The 27,144-nt window shown below is 43.9% G+C and overlaps 1 protein-coding gene and 1 pseudogene across 3 annotated transcripts in view; one reads left to right on the top strand and one right to left on the bottom strand.

Moving 5' to 3' along the window:
* PTPRG (protein tyrosine phosphatase receptor type G) overlaps positions 1-27,144 on the bottom strand; it is a 709,729-nt gene that overhangs the window by 142,955 nt on the left and 539,630 nt on the right. For all 3 annotated transcript variants that reach the window (XM_044253275.1, XM_044253276.1, XM_044253274.1), the window contains exon 6: positions 19,760-19,826. In XM_044253275.1, coding sequence (XP_044109210.1) covers positions 19,760-19,826 — 67 coding nt within the window. The remainder of the gene's footprint in view (positions 1-19,759; positions 19,827-27,144) is intronic.
* LOC122911093 lies at positions 22,227-22,352 on the top strand (annotated as a pseudogene).

Genomic DNA, 27,144 nt, shown 5'->3' on the forward strand with positions numbered 1-27,144 from the left:
TGAGACCTGGAAGGGGCTTAGACCACCCTCATTCAGTGGCTTTGGGAGTCAAGGAACCCTTTATTCAAACAAAATCTTACACAGGAGGCAGCCAACTGAAACAGCTAAAATGCAGCCACCATGGTTAAAGCTGAGCTGGGAACCTAGGGACACTTTGGAAACCAACAACTTAGTCCAATTCTGAAATTTTACTGCGGGGAAAATGGAAGAGCAGACGAGAGGTAAAAAAACTCGAGAACACAGAAACTCAGATGGGATCCCTTCTTCAAGGAAGCCACTTAGGATCTGGAATGGTAAGCCTAGGACCAGAAGTGTCACCTAGCATCAGGAGCTGAAGACTGCAATCCAACCACTACTTTCATCAGCACCTCATTTCTCCATCCCTACAGAAGCTGGGGAAGAGAGCAGATTCTCAGCCACCAGGGTCCGAATCCCAACTCCTCTACCTGTAAGCTCTGTGATCTCCGTTACTGAAGCTTCCTCAGCTGAGAGTTTAAAATAGAGTAAGCATCTCATAAATGACAGATTTTTTTTAAAAAAAATTATTTATTTATTTGACAGAGAGAGAGAGAGAGCAAGAGGGAGAACACAAGTAGGGGGAGTGGGAGAGGGAGAAGCAGGCTCCCCACTGAGCAGGGAGCTGGATACAGGGCTCGATCCCCGGACCCTGGGATCATGACCTGAGCCGAAGTCAGATGTTTAATGAATGAGCTACCCAGATGCCCAATAAATATTATTCTTATTCTAATTCTTATTACTTATATTATTATCATTATTATTACTTTTCTGAACAACCATGGCCTAGCTACCTACACCTTACATAGCTATACACTTCCTCTAATGCTGGCACAGGTGTCTTTTTTTTTTTTATTTAAACCTTGATTACTAGTGCCTTAAAAGTGCCTCAAGTCTGACAAATTCTCCACCAACCTGAGCAACACAGGTTAGAATTTTCTTTGCCAAGGTTCTAGTAAGAGCTTTGGAACCAACTGATATTTAATAGCTGTGTGACTTTAGGGAAAGGTCTTAAGCTCTCTGGGCTACTTCCCTTATCTGTAAAATGGGAATTCAGAGGGTATTTACCCCTCAGGAAGGCTGTGAAAATTAAGCAAGCTCATAAACATAAAGGGCTTAGCAGAGTGCCTTGGGAGCCCTGATTTATCAAGGCAAGCACTTGGCTGAGAGCAGACCAGCTCATTTTGTGTTTTAAGCCAGGGATTGGCAAATGTTTTCTGTAAAGTGCCAGATAGTAAATATTTTAGGTTTTGCAGGCCAAGAGGCAAAATCAAAGATGTTATAGGAATACTTATATTAACAAACACATTCCCACAACCTTATTAACAATATTCAAAACGCTAATAACAATGGAGGACAATTTAAAATATATACATCTGCTATGAGAAGAACAGGATTCTTTTGGGGGGGGTAACATTTCACTTAATTAGGATTTGAATGTAAAAATCATTCTTAGGTCAAGGGTCATACAACAAGAGCCAGTGAAATGGATTTAGCCATCAGGCCACATTTTTCCCTGTCCTTTTTTTTTTTTTTTTTAAAGATTTATTTGCTTTTTTTTTTACAAAGAGAGCATGAGCAAGCAGAGGTTTGGGTGAGGCAGAGAAAGAATCTTGAAGCAGACCCCGCTGAGCTGGGCTCTATCCCAGGACCCTGAGATTATTACTTGAGCTGAAATCAAGAGTCGGCCACTTAACTAACTGAGCCACCCAGATGCCCTTTCCCTGCTGTTTTTTTAAAGCAACTGTTTGTGTGTTGCTGTGTGTGTCTGTGGGGGGGGGTGTACTGGTGTTAGAAAGTCACCATGAGGGGTGCCTGGGTGGCTCAGTCGGTTACGCATCTGCCTTTGGCTCAGGTCATGATCTCAGGGTCCTGGGATAGAGCCCTGTGTTGGGCTCCCTACTCAGCGGGGAACCTGCTTCTTCCTCTCCCTCTGCCCTCTGCCGCTCCCCCCTACTTCTGTGTGTGTGTTCTCTCTGACAAATAAATAAATAAAATCTTAAAAGATAACGTGGGGGTGCCTGGGTGACTCAATTGGTTTAATGTCTGCCTTCAGCTCAGATAATGATCCTGGGGTCCTGGGATCAAGCTCAGAGTTAGTCTTCCAGCTAGCAGGGAGCCTGCTTCTCCCTCTCCCTCTGCAGCTTCCCTTTGCTTTCGCACTGGTGTGTGCTTTCTTTCTCTCTCTCTCTCTCTCTCTCAAATAAATAAATAAAAAATCCTTGGTAACAAAAAAAGAGAGTCACCATGATAGCCAGAGACTGGGGTATGTTTGGGGTTAACATGTTCTGATGCCTCCACTACTGATGATCATTTCTGTTGTGAACATACATTACAGAATTAACTCTTGAGCTGTTTTCATTCCTCCTTGAGTTTTCTAGTTCAAAATGAACATCAATTTCTACTCATCTTTCTGAAAATTCCATTTCCTGCTCAGGCCCATAGGCAGTGCCCCCCTGACAAATGGGGTGCTCACAATGCTTAAGTGTAAATGAGAAATAATTTTAGAGATGGTAGCCCTCTACTTCTAGCACTGGCCACAGAGACCACATAAGCCACAGGCTGGACCCACGAAGGGGACCTTCCTGAGGACAGCCACTGTTAGAAGAAAAGAGGAATGCACTTTCCTGGTGAGAGCATAAACTTTCCCACAAAGAAAGTCTTAATAAATGTAGGTATTATAAAGCGGAGAAACGTTCTAGAGCTAGGGCCCTGGGATTTGAATCCTAACTGGTTTACTTAAAGGTCTCACCTGAGATAAGCTGTTGAACCTCTGCTGTAACTGTATCCTTGTCTGCAAAATGGGATTATAATAGTGTCAAGCTCCCTAAGCAAGTTCGATGAATAAATGAGTATTAAGTGAGTTAACATTGAGTTAAGGGCTTAGGAGAGTGTCTGGCACAGGATAAGTACATGTAAGTGCTCGTTAAATGGCTCTTGTTAGAAAAGGGCAGTTTGACTCCAAACCCATCCCCAATCAGGGCATGGTGCCTCCAACTTTTAACCAAATTAGTAATTTGAATTCAAAACATTCCTATCCCAGCCACTTACCTAGTTGAGAAAAATATTTGAAACATTCTATTTATACCACCATTCATTCCATTAAACCATAATAAGCAGGTTCTGTGCATTACCAGATAAAAGAATTGAAAGGGAATGAATCTCATATTCCACTTTCAAGGATCCCAGTGCTGTATGCAGACAATATTATATTTTAATAATTAATTGTTCATCAAAGAAAAAGATGAAGAACAGGGATGCTAAATTCAAAGTTATTCAAATTGCAAAAATGAATAATGTATGACTTTTATATTAAATACACACTGTATTAAGTAGTCTACATTTCACCCAACTCTGTCTTTCATTTTTAAGCATTTTGCACGTACAATATGAATAATCAGTTAGGGGAGGTTTATTTAGAAAAAGAAATACCCTATTTGAATGCAAACGGAATATATCCGGAGATGATTAAATTTTTCTTATCAATTAGGAAATTTTGTATGAGGGCTGTAAAGTCATGGTCACCATTAAACCCAGCGTGGCCCAGTTATCCTTGCAGTTTCCTTTCAACATTAAATTATATCTGGCTCAATTCTGTTCAATTCCTTATTTCTGATAGCAGTGCCAGGAGGCAATCTTTAATTAAAGAAAATTTGAAAGATTCAAACATGCATAATTGGATTAAAAATGTGATCATTAAAACATTAGATGATAATCATCTGATTGATTGCATTTTTCAGTGTGTTAATAACCTCATATTTTCAATGCTTTGGTTATATAGGAAGAGAGAAAGCCCTTTATAAGATACGATGAACAATCACAATCAAAATATCGATGAGACCTATGCAGTAACCAGGAATCATGGAATTATACTGAAAACACACACAAGCACACATACCCCCAATGAACAAAGTATTACACTGGAAGATATATAGGGAAGAATGTGCCAGCCCTCAAAAAGCAGTCAACCAATTTTAGAATAGTAGGTAAGATAAACAAATATAAGAAAGCCCAAGCTTCTGTTTTCAGCCCAGTGATTGTTTAGTTCCTTCAGGATTTCCCAAAACTTTATAAGGAAAAGCTATTACGTTTTCCTTAACCACTTCAAAGCACTGGTATGCTTTGTGTTGGGGAGGGTAGGGAGAGAGTAACATTGGAAAAAACTGGGTCATGGGTCACTCCAAATGGAGGAAGAAGATTCCTAACAGTACTTCTCAAAGTTAATGTTCACGCACATCACCTGGGGAACTTGTTAAAATGTAGATTCTGATCCCAAGAGTATGCATTTTTAATAATGCTGAGCATATCAGAGTAGCCAGTTTCTGTGAGCATTGTATAAACGGGCCCCCACACTGTCTGCAGCCTCATCCACCGCTACTTTCTGACTCTCAGGTATAGCCATCCTGGTCTCTTTGCTGTCCCGTGATCACATGACCCCAGGGCCTTTGCACTGGCTCTTCTTTATTCACTGCTCTCTATTCATGGCTGGTTTTAGATCAAATGTCTTTCAGCTGCTAACAAGTTAGTCATATTTGAATGACACATTTCTCAATGAAGTCTCCCCTGACTATTTTGAAAATGGCAATTTTAAAAGCAGGCTCATTGAGAAGGAAGCATCTGATGAAAAACCCAAAGGCAGAAGTGAGCCATGCAGCAACCTTGAGAGGACATTCCTAGAAGAGAGAAAAGCTAGTGCAAAGGGATTCTGCCTGGTGTGTGGCTGGGGTGAAGTGAGCAGGAGGGAAGATAGAAGGAGAAGTTCAACAGCCCAAAATCTGACGGGCTCTAGAAGGAAAAAAAAAAAAAAAGGATCAGCTGCTGGTTAAAGTACAATCTGGAATTTGGTTAAAAATTATGAAGATGCCAAAACACTAGAACACAGAGTCAGCAGCTCAGGGTTAAGTCCAGATGGGCCCTGAGTGTGCTGCATGATCCGGGAGGAGCTCTGGGTGTGACGAGCTCATGACTCAAGGGCCTGCTGACCACAGAAACAGAAAATGGAAGTCACGGTGGAAATAGAGAGCCTGAGGGTCAGAATCCAGAGAATTTAGGGATTCTAGGAGCCATCACAGAGGTCAGAAAGCATTAGTTTAAAATGAAGACAGTGAGAGAAGCCTCCCAGAAGGAGCCAAGGAATTAATTTTATGATCTAAATACAAGCAGTGGGGCGCCTGGGTGGCTCAGTGGGTTAAGCCTCTGCCTTCGGCTCGGGTCATGATCTCAGGGTCCTGGGATCGAGCCCCACATCGGGCTCTCTGCTCAGCGGGGAGCCTGCTTCCTCCTCTCTCTCTGCCTGCCTCTCTGCCTACTTGTGATCTCTGTCTGTCAAATATAAATAAGTAAATAAATAAATAAATAAATAAATAAATACAAGCAGTGAGGGGCACCTGGGTGGCTCAGTCAGTTTAGCGTCTGACTCTTGATTTTGGCTCTGATCATGATCTCAGGGTTGTGAGGTCGAGCCCTACATCAGTCTCTGTACCAGGCATGGACCTGCTTAAGATTCTCTCTCCCTCTATCCCTCATCCCCACCCTCTTTCTCACGCTCTCTCTCACGCTCTAAAAATACATACATTCGAACACACAAGCAGTGACATCTGCTTTATATAACTGGATGCTGGCTGTCAGGGAAAGATGGACCAAGCGGACGGGCCTGGACCATTTTCAAGGTGTAGCTACTTACAAGGCTTCATGATAGATGATTTTAAGGAACAAGCCTAAGGTTACAATGAGGGGATCCTGGGCAAAGTCTCCCAAGAATCACAAAGCACTGCAGGGTTCCAAAGAGTTACAGAGGATGTTAGTTCCACTTCATTTTACAAACAAGGAAAACGAAGTCCAAAGGGGAAAAGTGACTGGGTCAGGATCACACAGTGAGGTGGGAGTAAATCTGGGTCTCAGCCAGCACTGGGCTCTTTCTATCAGCCCATTCTCAGGTCCAGGGCACTGAGTCCCGACAACGTAAACACGAGGAGGTGAGAAAATTTCACAGAAGACTGAGAACTCTTCCAGCTTTTACAAGCATAAATCTAGCCCTGACACTGCCCAGCTCCAACCTCCCAGTGGCTTCTCACTTCATTCAAAATAAAATCCAAACTCCCACCACGGCTATGGGGCCCTGCATGATCTGTCTACCTCTGCAGCTCTCTGCTTCTGCTCTCACCCCTGCTGACCACCCACCTGTCTCCTCACCTTGCTGTTCCCTCTGCTTAGAATGCTTCTCTCCATCGCCACTCCATATGGGGGATTCCTTTTCATCCCAGGAGACTCAGCTCAAATGCCATCTCCTGAGACTCTACCCCGAACACCCCACCTTATACGTTCCTGATGCCATTAACTCTATCACACCCAGTTCATTTCCTTCCCAGGCTGTGTTTACTCACTTACTGTCCGTCTCCCTCAAGAGCCTGATTTCGCACAAGGGCAAAGACCTTGCCTTTCTCATTGACCCCATACACCCAGCAACTAAAACACTGCCTGGAACATAACTGCCAATAGTTACGTGAAAAGAGAATGAAGGAACAAACAAGCATGGTAGTTGGGGTATTTTAAATAACCAATAAATCCAAGATAGTATTTCTTTCATATCTAAGTCACTAACGACTATAAATAAGATGTATCATTATTTCAAATGCCACTACTAAAGGCAGCATATTACTAATTAGATAATGACATGATATCAGTGTAAGATGCACCCCGACTTTAGAGTTGTTAAACTACAAAGAAATGAAAAAAAATTCAACTATGTGTGACGAGGGATGTGATCATCTCACAATATATATAAATATCATACCATTATGTTGTATCCCTGAAACTAATGTAATGTCATGGCCTAAACACATGACAAAAAGCACATGAAGAAACGAGAGTCACAGAATTGAGGACATTAGGATATTGACATGACTGAGGTTCACCTCTTTTGACCGGTGCACGTTTATGGTATGTGAGCTCAGGGTCGGGTATGGCTGGTTTTCTCAAAACAAGGCCTCATACTTTGTGGAGTGGGTATCAGCATCCTGATGAGGGCTGATACCTTGCTCATGGTCATGGCTGTGCAGACCTCAGTCTCATTACAGGCCGTGTAACTGGTGAATAGTGATCTCCTCTCTAGAAGGCTGGAGGCTCCATGACAGCAAGACCGTAGCTCCTGACTATACCCCCAGGACACAACACAGGGCCTTAAAGGGTAGGTCCTTCATACATGGCTGAAAAACATGGACCGAACTAAGTCACTAAGTAATTCTACGTCAAAAGTGGCCCAGAGGCCAAATCTAGCCTAGTAGCTATTTTTCTAAATGAAGTTTTACTGGAACACACCCACGGCTATTTGTATACAAATGATCTATGCCTGCTTCCAGGTTACAACTGCACAATTGAGGCTGCAACAGAGTACATATGGGAGCAATGCCTAAAATATTGGCTATCGATCCCTTTATAGAGAAAGCTTGCTGACCCCTGTTCCTATAGAAGAAGTAGGACATTTAAAAGGGATGGCAACAAGCATCCCATTTGAGAATGAATGGGGCAAATTACATGGGGATGCGGAGGTATGGACCTTATTTCTACTTTGAAATATTTTCTACCAGTGGGCAGAGAATTAAATTCCTACCCTTTGGCTTTTATGACAGGCATAGTCCGGAGAAAATCCTACAGGCCCATATTATGATATGAACAGCTAGTGTTATTCCAGGTTCTGAGCAAGAGCAGCTTGATTAGGTGACAGCCTACCTGATTAAACATTCTTTTTATTTTTTTTTTTAGATTTTTAAAATTTATTTATTTGACAGAGAGATCACAAGCAGGCAGAGAGGCAGGCAGAGAGAGAGAGAGGGGAAAGCAGGCTCCCTGCCGAGCAGAGAGCCTGATGCGGGGCTCGATCCCAGGACCCTGGGATCATGACCCCAGCCAAAGGCAGAGGCTTAACCCACTGAGCCACCCAGGCACCCCCTGATTAAACATTCTTGAACTGAAGCACCCACAGAGGCACTCCAAGGTCATCAAACAGCCACTACACCCTGGTTCAAGGACATTTAAGCTCCTTGAGATTACCGGTCTCTTTAATTGGTCAAATGTGGCATTTAGTTTAAGGATTGACATCTGAATAAAGCTGCATTGTCATTAATACTTCCAAAGAAACACAAAGAGCAGGGTCTTGTCAATAATTAAGGAAATGAACATGACACATTATACAGACACATATAGTGAAAAAACTCAGTGTTGTCACCAAACAGTTCCATTGCTGCCTCTTCTCCTTACAGGGTGGCCATGACTGACAGGGTACGCAATCTTTTAGCCTCCTTCTGATGCTTGATCAATGACCCAACTCACAAAAGAAAAACTGAGGTTCATAAGAATGAGATGGTTTCGACAATAATTAGGATGTTAATCAATGCTGGAAACAGAACCTGGCCCAGCAGAGCTAGTAAGAGAATGGATTCAGAATCTAATACAATTGGGTTCAAATTACTGTCCCACTCCATGAGCTGGGACAGTTAACCAATCTCTCTGAATCTCAGTTTACCCTTCTCTAACACAGGATTAAGACTTTCTACCTATCTGTGGCTACTGGCTAGGATTAATTAAGATTATACACACAGAACATGCAGGCAGGGCTGGGTCCACAGCCCAATGGAGGAGAGGCTACTGCTTCTTCCTTTCCCACACTTTCTGACCCTGACCCTTTTCCCTGATCTCAAAGGGACTGGCTACTCCAAATCCTTGGTGACCATGGTCTTCCTCATTTCATTTTATTTTATGTGACTCAACTAACTCAAGCAACACACATTCTAGTCAGGTAGTGATGGATTCAAAACTATGCTCAGGGGTCCACAATCACTTCCTGTCCCCACCCGGCCTTCCCCAGACGCACGTCAACAAGTAACAACAGTAATGGGGAGGGTGGCGGTGAAAGTGGCAATGACAGTGGCTGACGCTGAGTGCTGACTATGTGCGAGGCACAGTCACTACCTCCTTGGGATAAACCAGTAACGTTGGCATTATTATTACCTCTGTATACAGTGAAGAAACTAAGCGATTTGTGCAGGCTGTACGACTAGTCCAAAGCAGAACCGGTATTCACCCCCAGAACCTGCGCCCTCTCCCTCGACCACAACACCACAGCGCCTCTCCCACACCAAGGTGGAATGGATACAGCAAGGTGAGAAAATCCCACAAAGTAGCTCCAGGCACTTTAACGAGCACCTTGCAGGAGATGACAGGAGACATGGTTTAATCTCTCTCTTGGCTCTCCACATCCCATGGAAATGACAAGGAGAAGCATTTCCTTGGGCTCCCATGATCCTGTTCAAACGATCAAATAGTGACAAAGAAGGCTGGCCAAATGACAATTGGCCTCAAACTCAAAGACGATCTGAAGGGAATCACTTTTGAAGTCTTTTTCTGTCTTAACATTATTGTTCACAACACTATGGGTGATAAAATAGAGGCCGCCCAGCATCCCATTTCCTGGCTTTGGCTAAAAGAAGAGACACAAATGGCTCACATCTATGGTCGTGGTTCTGACACACGGAAGTCCAGGAAACTGTGGAAGTGGCTTCAGTGTGACTGTTTCTCCAAGATTTTGAGATCAAAAGTTTTCAGATAAGCATCCGCCCTTCCTGGATCCCTCACAGATGGGAGCCAATTAGCCAAGACCAGGGTACTACATACTCATAGCACACTTCAGGAAAGTTCCATGTAATTCGACGCTGGGAACACAAACTTCAAAGGGGAAATTTTGTCACGTGTTAAGACATTCAAAACTATCAGTGGGCTGCTCAGTAATAAAGCAGAGGTATGGACTTTATTTCTAATTTGAAACATTTTCCACCATTCAAAAGGGAGAAAATTATTTGATTTCTTTCTCTGAGGTAAACATTAAAACACACCCCTCATTAATTCAGGTGAAACACATTCGGATTGGCTGGGGATTCTGGCAAGATCAAAAGTGAAGCTCCTCTAGGGGCTCCCAGGTGGCTCAGTCGGTTAAGCATCTGTCTTTGGCTCAGGTCATGATCCCTGGGGCCTGGGATCAACTCCCTCTCGCTCTGCCACTCCCCCTACTTGTGCTTGCTCTCTCCTCTCTCTCTCTCTCTCTCTCTCCCCCTGTGAAATAAATAAAATCCTAAAAAAAAAAAAGTGAAACCCATCTCTGTAAAGTCTACCAAATGGTAAGAAGTAATGGCCCGAATAGGTATTTACAATGTCTCCACGTGAACAGGGCACCAGGAGAAGGCAACTCTATTAGCAGAGCTACTGTAATTGCTACTGCTTAGGTAAGGCGGGGTTGACAAACCTTTTCTGTAAAGGGCCAGAAAGTAAGTGTTTAAGGCTTTGCAGGCCAGAGAGCATCTCTGTTACGGCTGCTCAACTCTGCTATTGTGGTACAGAGTCATAGGCAATAGGTCAACAGGTGAGTGTGACTGTGTTTCAATAAAACTTTATTTTCAAAAGTGGGCAGCAGGCCAGATTTGGATCACTGATTGTACTCGCTGGCTGCTGATGTACAGGAGAGTGGACACATGCTAGGTGTCCTTCCTTCTTGGTTCTTTCCCTATACTAATACATTTAGCATTAATACCTATGGGGCAGATTCTTTCCTTACCCCCATTTTACAAGGTGGAACCCCCAAAGGGACAGAGAGATGCCGCAATTTGTGCAGGATTCAAAACCAGGACAGTTGGAACTCTGAAGCACTGTTCAGAATCCTTGCAGAAACCAATGCTCCTAAGAATCACAATATAGGTGAAAAATAACAAATTCCAATTCTTTAGAAATATTCCTTAACACAGACTTTTCAAAAAACTCATTCCAAAGTTCTAATTGCTTATTCATGTGAACACATGAGATTACTTTGCAGGTGAAGAATATTAGTGTTTTTAATCTTCAGCAACAAGAATGGGAAGGACAGAAGAAAAAAAAAAAAAGGATTCTCATGATATTAAAATTTTCCTAAAGGCAAGGAAAAGCTTGCTCATCTTACTCAACACCTTACCTATCACTTCTTAGGCCCTCCATAGATGGGACAATGGTTAGACTGATTAAAGAAGCTTCAAGTTCACATATACAAAACAGGCAAGAACCTCTCAAGCCTTACAGTACATCTCTGGGCCATTTTCTTGCTGCCAGATTGTCATGACACAGACTATTTCTGCCTAAATAGTTTAATTTTCCCCAAAAGTCCCTTGTTCTGGGATTTGTCCTTTTCTTCCAAAGTTCACGCAAGATACTTTTCAGGAACTTGAGCCATTAAGCCTCAAACAGAGAGTTTATGTCCAGATCTCAGACCCCGGGGGTAATCTCAATAGTGCCAGAGTGATGATGACAGACTCTGGTCCTGTTAAGTATTTCTTCTTTTGCCCCTCCCACAGTCGATGCGATGAACCCCAATCAGAGGCAGATGGTGTGACCTTGGCAGAGAACAGAGTGGGAGATGGTCTGGGAGTCATAAGAGCCACTCTCAAGTCATGAAGACTTTACTTCAAGTCACTCAGCCAAGGCTTGCTTTGCACGCCCTTCTGTATAATGGGGGGCATGAGAGCTGTGTCTCAGAGGCTTTCTTGGGGATTCAGCAGTGCCTATCAAGGCCAATGAGACCCTTGCCTGGTGTGGAGCCAGCATGTACCCACACAGCAGCATGGGGAGCCTTTGTTTTTAGACCTGAGACCCGAGTCTCCATCCCCCTTGTTTCTGATTTCCTTCTTCTCAATTCCCAAAGGAGTTATTGGCTCTCAAAGTCATCTCTTAATGATAGAATCCCAAGGCAGCCGCAGTTCTTTCTTTGGCCTGCAATCAACTTGTAGATAAATAAACAGCCTGTCAGGGTGCTTACAGTGAAAAGTTCTTTTTTTTAAGATTTTATTTATTTATTTGACAGACAGAGATCACAAGTAGGCAGAGAGGCAGGCAGAGAGAGAGAGAGAGAGGAGGAAACAGGCTCCCCATGGAGCAGAGAGCCCGATGTGGGCTCGATCTCAGGACCCTGGGATCATGACCTGAGCTGAAGGCAGAGGCTTTAACCCACTGAGCCATCCAGGCGCCCCGAGTGAAAAGTTTTTTAAAAAGTGCTTCGAGGGACGCCTGGGTGGCTCAGTTGGTTAAGCAGCTGCCTTCGGCTCAGGTCATGATCTCAGCGTCCTGGGATCGAGTCCCACATCAGGCTCCTTGCTCGGCAGGGAGCCTGCTTCTCCCTCTGCCTCTGCCTGCCTCTCTGTCTGCCTGTGCTCGCTCTCTCTCCCTCTCTCTCTGACAAATAAATAAATAAAATCTTTAAAAAAAAAAAAAAAGTGCTGTTGATCCTCCTCTTTGCTTGCTGCAAAGCACCCTAGTACCTCATGTGTCCCAGAGGAAAGCACTGTCAGAGTCTCTTACTTTCTTTCTTTCTTTTTTTTTTTTAAAGATTTTATTTATTTGACAGAGATCACAAGTAGGCAGAGAGGCAGGCGTAGAGAGAGGAAAGGAAGCAGGCTCCCTGTTGAGCAGAGAGCCTGATTTGGGGCTCGATCCCAGGACCCTGGGATCATGACCCGAGCCAAAGGCAGAGGTTTTAACCCACTGAGCCACCCAGGCGCTGCCAGTATCTCTTACTTTCTAAAACTAGTGACTGTCTTTGATTGTGAAATTTAACACACCTTCAGCAAGATGCCTAAAACATAAATAGATAACGTAAATATACTAAAGTGAGCCCTGGAGTGACCAGAACAGGAGAAGCCCCGCCACCCTCCCTGGGCAGGTGCCTCATCACTTTCCGAACCTGCCTCTAGAAGTAATCACCATCTTCTTTTGGAAAGTAATCATGACTTTGCCTTTCCTTTACTGTTTTACCCTATGCACTCGTCAGCCTCTTGCTTCACTTTGTGGTTCTCAGATGCGCCCCAGTTTGGGGAGAGGCATAAGATTCCAACCCTTTCCATCAGGGTGAAATGTTCTCTTGCAGGCCTGCATTGGGTTTATCTAGCTTGCTGAAGACAGGCCTGTGAGGCATTTCTAGGAAAAACAATGCCACGAACATTTTTGTACGCATCTCGCGGTACACTTTTATCTGCGTTTTCCGGGGACATGCTTGGGAGCTGGAGTACTGAATCAGTGTGGCTAAATACCACCAAACTGCTTCCAGAAAAGTGTGAGAGTTCCCAGCATTCCCAGCCTTGCTTACACAGGACGCTGTCAGGATTTTTAACATTTGACTATGTGGTGCATGCTGCCAGATTCTGTTTGAGCTCCGTGCATGTATTATCTATGAGAAGTCACTGTGCAATATACATGGGCTACTCTTTCATTTACAAACAACTGAATGTATAAATCTAAGGGGACAGTCGGGTAAATTTGTATATTATTACCTATGTCATCATCCTCCTGGTCAAGATATGTAATATTTTTATCATCCAAGGAAATTCCCTTATGTTTCTTCTCCTTTACTATACACCCCTCTGCCTCAGTATTCTGGCTTTTATCGCCAAAGGTGAGTTTTGTCTGTTCTTGAACTTGACAGAAAGGGAAGTAGGTGGTATGTGCTCTTCTGTTTTCATGTAAATGAAAGAGCGCATTGTTTTTCTTTGCTGTATAATATTTCATGGCCTGCTTATTCTACAACTTGCATATGTAGGTGGACATCTGGGCTGGTTCCACTCTGGGGCCATTATAAACAAAGCCCCCATGGGCAAATCTTTCTGTGGACATCTCTCTTGGGTACATACCTACATGTGGACTTGCCAGCTCAGAGGATAAGGCAGAGGTGTGACATGGGCAGAAATGGCCACGTTGCTTTCCGAGAGGCTGGGCCATCTGCATCCCCACCGCAGCTGTCCTGAGGTCCCAAGGGTAGCATGTTCTGGCCTGTCTTCTTTTTAATTAGTGTCCGTGGTGAGTGATGTATCAGCTGCTGTGCAAGAGAAAGCCTAGCCACTGTTTTATAAGAAATTCAGACCACTCCAGGTCTGGATTCTCTTCCAGATTATTCTTGATTATAGGAACCTTAACCCTAGCAAGTGGAATATGGAAAAATAGAGCAGATCCAGCTGTATCAACTCCTACCGCCATGTGGAAAAGCTTGGCCAGGTTGTCACATACGTTCCCAAGTTTCCTTTATTTCTCCCCTTTCTGTCAAATGCCTGAATTGAACTCTAGCTATTCCATGACTTTGTCTGCAGATCTGGTGAGTGGATGAGTATCCCAGGATCCCAGGGCAGGGGAGAAAACGGATATGAACACCCCCAAAATGAACCCAAGTGAATAAAGAGTCAGTCAGGAAAGCTATTCTGCAAAGAGAGTTTTGATCCTGACACAGCCCCAACTTCCATCACTGTAAAGCTTGTGCCTTTCTTTAATTGCAGGGTGTTCTCAGGTGATCATTTATTTACTTGTACTTTCACTGACAGCCTTCTCGGAAGAACCTGGGGAGGGAGGACAAGGGGATGAGCTGTCTGGCTCTGGCCGGGGTCTGAGGCAATTTCTATCTGCCCCCCTCACATTTCCTCTGAAGGAGAAAGGCACTGTTCCTGCTCACTAAGGAAGATGATGGTGGGGGGATGGGAAAACACAGTCAGGGAGTCAAAGCTCAACATCCAAGCAGTTGCTACTAGCAAGTTTCCTTGCAAAAATACAAAAACAGCTGGGACGCCTGGGTGGCTCAGTGGGTTAAGCCTGTGCCTTTGGCTCAGGTCATGATCTCAGAGTCCTGGGATCGAGCTCCACATTGGGCTCTCTGCTCAGAGGGGAGCCTGCTTCCCCTCTCTCTGCCTACTTGTGATCTCTCTCTCTGTCAAATAAATAAATAAAATCTTTTAAAAAAATACAGGTCTTTTTTTTTTTTAAAAAAAAGGTCTCTCTTAGATGATGGACAAGAAGGAGTGGTTCAGGTTTTGATGCATTTTCACGATACTCTAGAATACATACACAAACAGCCTGCTAGATTTTCTTTGGGTGGATATTATAAAAAAAAGAAAGGAAAAGCAGGTAATCCAAAAATGTGAAAGTAAGAAAAAAAAATCAAAACTTTTTAATTGACATAGGATATAATGTGCATTTCTGAGCATCGGTCAATTAGGTAAAACTAGCTGTCAGGGATGGTTGTGTTTCTATACCAATGTACATACAAGTTGGGGTTTTTCCCCTTAAATGGGTTAAAAAAAAAAAGAGCTAGACTGTTTTTTGGAACCAGTATTTCTATTAGGTGTGACTTCTACTAAGTGCTGGTTGCTGAATACAAAAAGCACTGTAAATGACCAAGTCCATGCTATGACTAGGATTCACAGTTTCTCCCTAGATCTTTCCTCCACAGTGGGTCTTGGGAGTGTGTAAGCAAAACAGCCGACAACACACATTTTAGTGCTTCCATCTACATTCAATGGATAGATGGGACCAGAATCAATGGCAAATCACATCTCTCCATTCTATTTATATTTCTTCATGGCTCTCAAGTTTATAAAAATCACAATTTACATGGGAACAGGAACACATAAGAAACAACGTTTCATGTTTGCCAAAACGTTTCTAGATCTCTCTCGCCAGCAGCAGACGCCATGTTGCTGAGCGCAGAGCCTCAAACAAGCTCCATGCACTTCTACCACCAGAGACCTCCATCGACTATGGCGCTGCCTGAAAGCTTGACCTCTCACTTCTCCTGCATGGTCTCTATGCATTCTGGAGGTCTCAGTGGTCACTTTGCCTGAGGTGCCGCTTCCACACACCCCCCCCCCAGTCTGAGTTAAACCTGCTGTTCCCCACTCTTCATCACAATGGCAATGCTTAACTGTGTGTGTCCTCAGAGAATTTATAAATGCGAGGAGGGCAGCTCTAGGTCTGCTGTGTGCTCCATCTGCCTAGCTTCGTGGTCCGCCTTGATGAGGCACTTACTAAATATGCATGAGAAGACCAAGCACTGCTTCTAAGAATCTGTGAGCATTTTAAGAGTGAGGGGACCCAATAAAAACCTCTTTGGAAATGGGATTAGGAAGGAAGATAGGAACCTCCATGCCAGCCCAGGGAGGTAAATGCCCAAGATCTTCCTTCCAGAGACAAGCTGTCACGAGGAGCCAGGTTAGCAGCCAGCCGACAGCTTCTGCCCCTTCAAGGCTGAACACGGTTTTCTCATGGCGTCTGGTCTGGATGGGATGCTCTCGCGGGTGACTCCACATGGCAGGGGAACCCAACACAGGACACCTCTCACAGGCCGTCTTGGCCCTGAGGTGCTTCAGGGACCTGGCCAGGACATTCTGAGAGCTGCCTTCAGGCAGTCCTCCTAGATTCCTTCCCCATTCGGAGATATCAGATCTGTACTACGGTGCTGACCCTGTCCCCACGCGGCCCTGCTTCTTTCTTCTGCTCTTAGCCTTCTCTGCCAACAAATTCACCTGCACTGAAAACCCCACCCTGCTGTCTGCCTCATAGAGGCCCCTGATGACCACAAGCCAAGTACAACTGCAGGGATGACCAGATTTCTCATTGTCATTTCAGCTGAAAGAATGTGCAAGATTTTTCCTATTAATAATAAAAAAAAAAAGTTTGCTTAATGAGGAATTAATATTCTAAGATATGGCTCCCAGAGCTGACGAAATAAAACCAATTCTGAACTGTAACAGAAATCCATATTGATTTTTCCTTTTTACACATTTCTATCATCATTTCCACACCAGAGATTCCGTGAAGGGCACGATTATTTATGTCCCATCAAATTAACAGATCATTCAATTCCCTCACAGGACCTTCAACTTGACTATGCTTCTAGTTCCAACAAAAGTTGTTTTAGCCATTTCAAATGTTCACTCTCTGTTGGAAGAACAATGAAAGAGAGGACAGTTATCACAATGGAAGTCAGCAATAGCCCGAGAACTGGGGGCGGGGACAAAGTCAGGTTTCCAAGATGTTCTCATATTCCCTTCTCTTCCCTGTCAAAGCAAAACTCAAGTGGCCTTTGGTTTCTCCTCCTCTCCCAGTTTTGTATTTTCACTCGTTTGTTTGTAGGTTTATCTGACTCACTGACTTGGCTAACATTTACAGAGCGTCTGTCATTGGCCACACATGCAGGAGGTCTTGCCCTCATGAAGCTGGTGGTTTAGTAGGTAACAAATGAGTAAATAAAACACAGTTATTTCAGATACTTCTCAGGGGTTCGAAGAAAGTAACTTAGGATGACGTGACAGGGAACCATGGGAGTGGGGAGCGGGTGGGGCATTTGACAGGATAATAAAGAAAGAACCGTCTGAGGAGGCTCAAATCTGAACTGAGACCTAAAATGATAAAGGGAGACACCCTTGTGATGACCTGAGGCAAGAATCTCAGAAACAGCCACAGAAACAGCAAATGCAAAAGCTGGGAGCGACAGCACTCTAGGCGGGCTGGAGGAAAATAGAGGTGGCCCCTCACCTCACCTCACCTCCCTTCCAGACACCTCCCTGCGTCTCTCAATCACACACAGGGGGCCTGCCACTCTTTTTTGCTGTCTAAGTAAGTAAACTCCCTTTGGCAGGGAATTATTTCTGATAGGTCTCCTCTGACTTCTCCACTAGGAAGTAGTGTTGAAACCACATCCCAGGACATCTCTAACACCCTCCCCGTGCCAGTAAGCATAGAAGAGCATACACAGAACAGCCTTGCTCTGTGGATAATGAGCAAGGATAACACGATTATGCTAGCACAGAGCGCATGATGACCACCCAGTGAGTTTACAGAGATTTTGGGATCTGGGAGCTAGTAGAAGCTTCTGCTTAATTTTAATGTATGGGATTTCCTTCAATTATAATTGTGGAGATAAGAACACACAGATCTACTTAAATGCCATAGCTGGTGGAATGCTTCCTCGCAGACCAAAGGATTGGTACCTATTTCGAAGATTCTAGAACTCTCCATGGTGTGTTTGTTTTTATTATATATATATATATATATATTTTTTTTTTTTTTTTTTTTTTTAAGATTTTATTTATTTATTTGACAGAGAGAGATCACAAGTAGGCAGAGCAGCAGGCAGAGAGAGAGAGAGACACGGGAAGCAGGCTCCCTGCTCAGCAGAGAGCCCGGTGTGGGGCTTGATCCCAGGACCCTGAGATCATGACCTGAGCCGAAGGCAGAGGCTTAACCCACTAAGCCACCCAGCCGCCCCTGTTTTTATTATATTTTATAAAGATTTTATTCATTTGTCAGAAAAAGAGAGCACAAGCAGGCAGAGAGGCAGGCAGAGGAAGGGGGGAAGCAGACTCCCTGTTAAGCAAGGAGCCCGATGCGGGACTCGATCCAAGGACCCTAGGATCATGACCCGAGCTGAAGGCAGTGGCTTAACCAACTGAGCCAACCAGGCACCAGTGTGTTTGTTTTTGAACAGGACAAAAAGTTCGTGGGGAAGGAAGATCTATTCATCATTTACTACATTTCAAGCCCCCAAACTCAGTCTACATTATGAATTTCTGGAAGGAGTTTGACCGACTCGGTACCCAAGGGGATCTTCTGGGAAAGGAGCTCAGAATGCACAACACGTTGCCCCCATACCACCTTGCTTTGCACTTTCGAGGCCTCCCAGAGTACAAAGCGAATAAGCTTACTGTCCAAAACCACCCCCGCCCCCACCCCGGTCCTGTTACCAACAGCAATGCACAAACGTTCAGGCAGAAACAGTTTGGGTAAAGGTGCCCTGTTCTGTACCCACACAGCCTAATCCAGCTCTGTGTGAGGCCTTAGCTTCGAGACACAAACTGAAACTGAGAGGAAGCCATGGAAACCTGCCTCCCATGAAAACCTCTAGGTGGGGGTCTTTGGCCACACCATCTTCCCACTTTTACTTGCTATATTACTGTTACCTGCTGCATGACTGAATGTTTCTAAGAGCAGGACAATTACATCCCAAATCCTACTCACTTCCACTGCACGCTGACAATTGGTTTTAGCTTCCCTGAGAGAAATGGGGAAAGAGTTCTGGGAAGCTCTGCCGAGTCGGCTAATATGGAAAGACAATCCTCCCAGAAAGGTGTGAAGATGTTTTATCACAGCTGTGGAGATGAAGGGGAGATTTATTATGGTTACTAATGCTATTTCTGTCAATGTCTTTGGAATTCTAATTAGATGATTAAAACTTCGCAAATCATTACATTACCTCTAAGACTCCTCACCTCCCTGCATCAAGGGTACTTTTGAAATCAGAGGATCCTGATGTCATAGGTAATGATGCGTCACTGATAATAAAGTTGCAGGGAAATTCCTCCAATAAAAACCAGTTGGAAAAGACAGAACCCATTTATCTTACTTTATCTCCCAGTTTTATGCCTGGGGATAGGACGCCTGCTACACAGAACACGGCCTAGCTTTTCCCACGCTAGGAGCTGGTGATGCTAGCTCACATGCTGCCAAGTTTAATGACTTGTCGCAGCTACTTAAATTTTTTCCCCCCGAAATCTGAGAGGCAAATCAAGAAATTTATTAATGCAAAGATACACGAAAGAAGAATATTTTTAAGGGAGACATGAGACAGTGGCAGGTTTGGCGCATACCAATGGTGGCTCTTTGGGTGCTTTGATTAATAACATACGCATTGAAAGTGGTACCTGAAGAGAAACAAATTGCTTACTGTTAACCCAGATCCCTTTGCAGGTAATAAATGGGCGTGCTCTTTACCCATCAAATAATGGCTCTCATGCCCTTCAACATCGGTGGGTGAAGAATGGGTATCACCCTCTGTCCTCTACAAGATAACCCCATTCCTTTAGGTAAAGACCTTAGCTGTTCACATCCCAGTAAAAAGAAGCGTACGTGGCTTACTTACCATGATGTACGACGCCCTTCAACCCATGGATAATAGGATCCAGTGCGGAATTGTCCCTTGGACTGACCTACATGTAAAGGAAACATGATTGGTTAAATCTATTCTGGCATCAGACACAACAGCCTCAGTTTAATCTTGCGAAGAGAAGGGGGGGTGGAAATAGATGTTATCTAGAGGGCTGTGTAGGTCTTACATAGACCACGGCTCTCACCAAACACAAAAGATTTATGACATCATGAAATCAAGGGAGGAAGTCTAAATCAAAAGAAAGAAACTTCTCAGAATATATCAGAACAGGAGAGAAATACCACAGTCCTAGTAAAATCTTAAAAAGCAACTGTAAGACTTTTCTTTTGCTTTTGTTTTATTAAAAGTACACCCCTTTATTAAAAGTACATCTGCTAAAAAGTCATTGAAAGTCATCAAAGAGTAATCCATCATTGACTGAATATTTCAATACCTTCTTGTGATGTGTTTTTTTCCCTCTCCTTCTTAGAAAATGGATCTGTGCCCTGCCAGCCTCCTCTTCTTTCTAAGGTTCCCAGTCTCCTGTGCTTTACCTCATACTAAAAGAGAACTCTCTAAGAGTCAAAGCAAGAGAGGGGAGGACACGACAGGAGGGGAGCCTGAAGAGACAGTGTCTCCCAGCTTCATTTCTCCCTGGGGTTTTTAATTCCCCCAAAAGTCAAGCCTCTTACCTATTCTTTCCTTAACTTGCTAATATTACTCAGCACAAATTCTCATCCATGCCCCTTCTATAAGGCTACAGTTCCACCAGCATACTGTAATTTTGGTATTGAGGTACTTTCTTTCAGACACATTATTGAAGTATTTACAAATGAAATGGAATGATATCAAGATTTTAGTCCAAAATAATCCAGGAGTGGAGAGCCATACAGGAAGCAAGCAAGGCATAGATGCAGGGAGACTGACACTCATTCCATCATTTATGACCTTAAATGGTGCGTATCGAGTGGGTCTTGATATAATTTTCTCTACTTTTGTGGATGACTGACTCTTCCCAAATAGTTTTGCAAAATCCATTCTCTGTGGTCAGCATATCTCCTGACTTTTTTTTTTTTTCAGGAGTAGTGTTTCTATTTAATCCATTTTTAACAAAATGAAGTTGAGATATTGGTGAACCTTTTGGCACATAGCAAGACCCAACTTGGTATCTCCTGGTTAATTTAGGCCATCTTAGGTGAAAATTTGAAGGCAACTAAAAATTTCCATATTCCTTCTGCCCCGTACAAATGGTCCATTGGGTTCTGCTCCTAGTTTGTTCTCCGACAATACCCACACTTCATGCATTTCTTTCTCTTTTGCTTCAGCAACTACAAGTCAGAGTAGTGGTTCTCAACTGCAGATGGATTTTACCTATCTCCCACTCTCCACCTCCACCCACAGGACATCAGGCCATGACTGTAGACATTGTTGGCTGTCATAAGTAGGGTTGAAGGGGGAGGGGCTACTAGCATCACAAGGATAGAGGCAGGGCTGCTGCTAAAAATTTCATAATGTTCAGAATAGCCCCCCATGGCAAGAAATTATCTGGCCCAAGGTGTCAATGGGGCAGAAGTTGAGGTTAAGAAATTCGGTTTACGTGTTCTATGAGGTCATAGCGATTACCTATTAATGTCTGGAGCCCTGAGTTATGACTAAATTCCAACACAGGTTTGAATAAACATACATAGACACATTATGTATGGTGTTATGTTTACAGACTAATAAAGTGAGGTGGAATTTGGTACTACGTCGTAAACACCACAGTACTTTAAAAAGGGTAAGTGACTAGGAACTGTGTATGTATCAGATCGCCAAGGTGGAATTCTGGGAGCTGGCCTTGGCATACATCCAAATTGCCTGACAGAAAGTCCTAGCCAGGGCTTTAATGTATTGGAGGAGCACTAAACATTCCTCAAAGGCAAATAATCACAAAAAATACACCAAAATGAAACATTCGTATTTACCATAGCAAATACTTACCAACATGTTTATAAGCAAATACTTATAAACATGGTCAAAAATGGAATCACAACTTAAAAATGCAAGATAAGTGAGTCTACCAGTCAATGTGACCAAGTTTCCAAAGTGAAAGAATAAAGTAAGAGCTGAGAGAAATATCCCATATCACATTGAAGTCAGAGTCAAAAACGTGGTCTTCCTTCTCCAGATTCAGTCAGGCAGAGAAGTTTAGGCCAGTTCAACCACCTGTAGTTACTCTCACATCTGTGGGAAATGGCAAAAGGGCCACAGACTCCCGCCCTCCCTATCACACGTACCTCTTTGATTTGACTCAGCCACTCTTCCCACCAAGAATGTAGATCAGTGGCTCCCCTCTTTGAAACTGGGTTTGACCACATGACTTGCTTTGGCCTTGGGACATTAGCAAACACTATGTAGGGAGCAGCTTACAAAGGCCTGCCTAGCACAGGTTTATCCTCTCTTATTACTCTTTGAAATTCTGGTCTATGGCCATACCACCCTGAACGCGCCCGATCTCGTCTGATCTCGGAAGCTAAGCAGGGTCGGGCCTGGTTAGTACTTGGATGGGAGAAATTCTGACCCCACCCTGAGAGTCCCAGGCGAGCCTCCTGGAGGGGGAGATGACATGGAACAGACAGGCAGTCCGAGCTGAGGTCATTCCAGACTCACCCGCCTCAGAAGAACTACCCCAAGTTTGCAGAGACCACCCAAACTGGTCCCAATCAGAAGAACTGGCCATCGAACCTACAGTCATAAAGCAATAATTGTTAACTAATTTGGATCATTTGTTACAGCATAAAGTTTACCTGCAGAGTTTCTAGAATGTGTAGAAGTGGAAGACTGGGGACAGATTATGATGCCAATGATTTTTGCTTCTGATTTGTCATAACGGTTTCTCAGTGAGAGTCCACATACCAAGACACAGCATTTGCCATCAACCCAATTAATCATGTGTTTCGCAAAAACCATGTTACTCCTCCTCTACCATGGACGTATTTCACAGATACTTTAATTTCCAATCCCAATTGTGGATGTTTTCTAATCAGGGGGACCCTTTAATGTATTCAGTCTTATTTAATGATGAGAAAACTCAAAGAAAATGTTCCTAACCTCCCATGACTTATGCCCACCGATAACATGTGAGAGGAAAATAACCAGGCAAACTAATCCAGGTTTACTTTCTGACCACCTCTGGCTACAGTATCTCCATGTCTAATTCCTCAGGTCCAATCTCATTAAAGCTTAAGGGCCTGACCCCAGACTCTAAGCAAGTCCATACATGAAAACACCTTCTACAAAGCCCATTCACCTCCACAACCCCTATGGCTAGTTTCCATGGCTGGGATTGAGAAGATGTATCAGGAGAAGGGGAGAAAATAACAGAGATTATTGGCTGGTCCAAGTAACTCACTAATAATACTGAGCTTACTCTCCAGTCTGTGTCTTGGTTCCAAAACTCAGGGTGGGAATCCAAATAGCATGCTAATAAGTGGGTTTGTTCCAGTAAAGGCACAACCCTCACTGATAAATCCCTTCCATTTACTGTTTCAATCAATTTGTCACTTAAAAAAAAAAATCACGAACATAAGCTAAGCAATTTGGACAGCTTTGAAATATGCCTACAGTGAAGAAGGCTGTTTGAGCACAACCTGTATTTACATTCTGGTCTCCATCCAGAGTAAAGAGGGCCAAAGGGTGGGGGAAAAATGAAATTCTGAGTCAGGGACGCACCTTACAGCTTCAGTGTCCTCACCTGTAAAATGGGAACATGATTTCGCAATGCCATCCTGAGGATAACATGTGCAAATTTGGAGTGTCCTGCTGAATCCAAATGCAGCATTCAAGAGGGATGGAGGTGACTGGGCAACAACCTGACCCAAACAGTCACATTTCAATGAATGTCAAACAACAGCAACTTCATCCCTGAACTTCTCAATGTACTCGGCTCTAAACGTAATACCTACTTGAGCTCAAATTTCAAAAGATCCAAATTTATGTTTTATTATTGGACATCCACTCAATTTCATAATATGCTGCTCCTTTTAAACCCACACGAGGAGCTTTCCTGGCTCTTGAAATTTACCACCTTCCACTTTGAGATCAAAGGAGTTACACAGTAATACTGAGAAGGTGGCAATTGCACAAATGAGCTTAAAATGGCCTCGAAGAAATGGGAACCCCCTTCCCTCCCCCTGCGGTCTGTGCTATCGCAGCAAAACTTAGCTCCTGGCCCTTCCATTTCGGAGCAGCTTTCCTGGCATTAGTCATCTTCAAAAGGACAGCATGCCCGTGACAGAGGGCTCTGAATTAAAGCCTTTAAGTTGTCTTTAGATATAACAAACTACACAGAGACATTAGCAATACAGGAAACTGTGACACGTAGCTTTGGGCAAAAGGCCAGATTCATAGGAATGCCTGATGAAATCTAATCTTCCTAACATTCTCTTTCCAAAAAATAGACCATGTTAAGGACTGAACCAACTATCAGTTTCATAACTGCATTATTCATCATGTCTAGAGCTGTGTCTGGAATCCAGGCCCTTAGGAGGACCTGTGGTCTCTCCTGCTGGATGCAAATGAAATGGAAGCAGAGAGGCCCCGGCAGACTGTATGCGCCTGCATTCAGATATCTGCCTCCATCTACTTTTCCAGTCCACCGTGCCATTTGGCCCTTGACTTGGATCCTGATAATCTTCCATCTATCAAGTCCTGGCCATCTGCTAACTAGGATGGCCAAGACAACCTACTTGCCTTGAATCTGACATCGCCAGCTGCTCCTTTAGTCCTATAAACGTAACATCCAGCCAATATCCTCTTGTGGGAAAAAGGATTTATGCCTGATGGGAGTGAATGGCTACACCATTAAACCATGCCTGCGAAGGAAAGTGATGAACAGCAGGACCTGAGTCCCCACATGGCCTTCCTGAACTGCAGAGGCGATGATCCATCCCCTCTGAAGCTTAGTGGGTAACTGTGTCCTCTGATCAGGACAAGGGCAGGCACTTCTCAGGAGATCTGATTTCAGATCTGATTCTCCTCTTCTTCCCACGGCTCCTACCTACCTAAAGAGCCATGTAGCAAGGATGCCCCACCTTCTTTCATTCTGACCTCCACTCACCACATTTTGGTTCAAGCTGCCATCAAGAGCTTCCTGGCTCAAACCATTCATAACTTGGCTACGGTCACAAACTGCATTTCGGCTAGGCTTGACCCAGAGACAGAACACAGACCAGATTTCTTTATTAATAAATTAAACACTGACCAGTAATTTAGGAAATGTGTCTATGTTCAAGGAGACAAGCATAGCTTCAAACCACTAACACCTGATCCACAATGAGAACATCGTTCTTCTCCTGAGTTCCCGTAAGGAAAGTCCATACTCACAAACACTGTTTTTCTTCATGTACAGCCTACAGCCTCCATTTCCAATGGGAGAAATTTCTTTTTTTCTCTTCTGACATCCTACTGGTGTTTTCTGTTGTTTCCGGACGCTCTCATGGGATTACAAAAGGTCTTGGTGCATTTGGTACCTCCAAGTACATGGAATAAAGTCAGAGAGAAATCAAACACCCAATCCAGAATGGGGCATGGCAGAGGGAAAAGGAGCTCTGTGAAGCTATAGGGCCTTTCATGGAAGGAGGGATTTTAGTCTCCCCAGTCAGCTAAACGCAAGTCACCAAGGGTGGACTCCTGGCCAGAGGGCTTGGTTTAACTTGAGAAATAGGTTTCCAGAATCCTACTTTAAGCCTAATCTCACAGATATGTAGAATATCACAGATGCATCTCACAAGAGAGGCAAGAGCTCCTGTGTGTGTTGGGGGGGTGCAGGGGTAGGGAGAAAGGGTATGGCCCCGTATCATCATCAATCTTCTGGTACTTAACGGGAAACCCTCTTGGGACGGGTTTCCATCAACAGATGAGAAAAATCCCAATTCCTCAGCCATGGAAAGGGATTAATATGAAAAGGCAACACAATTATAAATCTTAATAGACTTCACCCTCCTCCTCTTCCCAATTGAGCTGGAGCATTGACACAGCTTACTTACTGTTAATTCATAATATTAGTGGAAACCAGTCCATTCTCGAGTTATTCATCTCTGGGGAACTGAGATGCATGGCCAGAGAAGGCCATGGAGGAAATGAATGTAATGCTCTTGGTCTTCTTAAACTGACCTTCTCTATCCCTCTGCCCCCACCAGTCCTACCCACCAGAGTATTTACCATTTAATTGTCAGACTTGGCTCAGAGGAGTCTACTACTGGGAAAACCAACCCAGCAGGGGGACAAGCGAGGCCCAGTAGCAAATCTGCACTACCGCGGATCTTGCCAGCCAGAAGCCTTGCCTATTGTCAATACAGGCAATTTCTCCTTTTCATGAGGATCAAACTGTCCTAGACTGAGGAGACAATGCAATCTCCTCTGGCTTTGGACTCACTGAAAAACTCAATTTCAAAGTCAAGGCAGGAGAGAGAGAGAAAGAAAACGGGCAGGCTGGGGCACCTGACAAATGAACTTCCACATGGTGATTTTTGTCCTTCTTTGTCTTTTTAATGCATTGTGTTTCAGAGCCAAGAAGGTAGTAGGGAAGCCTTTACAGAACTTACAGACAGAGACCCAGAACCTGCCTGTCCCACCCCTGCCAGCCTTCTCAAAGTAAAGATTGCTCTTGAACTGGGAAGAGGCAAAAAAGAAATACCAACCTAGCAAAGTAGGACCGGGAGTCTTAGGCTAGAGTGCAAACCATTTCACACAGATATTGTTATGATTTTTGAATTTAAGGGAAAAAAAAAAAAGCACGCAATCTGGGGAAGCCTGGGGCAAGAGAAGCTTATTTCGGGTTCAGTGACTTGCACGCAAGTTTCTCTCAATTCAGTGCGGCAGTGCGGGACAACTTGGCCTTTCTCTTGTTGATAATCCTGCCATGCACTGAAAACCCCCCAAAATATGAAAGTCTTGAGCAGACTGCTTCCACAGGGAGCAAGTGGCTTCAACCAAAGCACATTACATGTGAACTCTCACCCTTGCTTTCTTATTCCCCAGAAGCAGTAAGCTGCTCAGGGCGCTCCATTTACAAAAGGCTCCGAATCCAGAAAGCACTGTGTGGTGACTGCTTTAAATCCCTACCATGTGTGCAGCAAGAAAAATATAAAAGATGAGGCATATTGGATCAAAGGGGTCACCAGATGGATCCTTTTCTTGAAAACATTCTTCCTTAGAGGTAGGTAAGGTCATCTACATTGGAAATAAATGAAACATCCAGATAGCAGTATGAGGGATGGGGGAAGACTCTGTAAATATCATGTAGGTATTACATATAAAATATTAAAATGACCTTGCTCATCTTCTAGTTCCATAAAGATGTGATGGGGAAAATGGAAGGATGCCCTTGGCCTAAATGG

The sequence above is a fragment of the Neovison vison genome, chromosome 6, assembly GCF_020171115.1.
Source record: "Neovison vison isolate M4711 chromosome 6, ASM_NN_V1, whole genome shotgun sequence".
NCBI lineage: Eukaryota > Metazoa > Chordata > Mammalia > Carnivora > Mustelidae > Neogale > Neogale vison.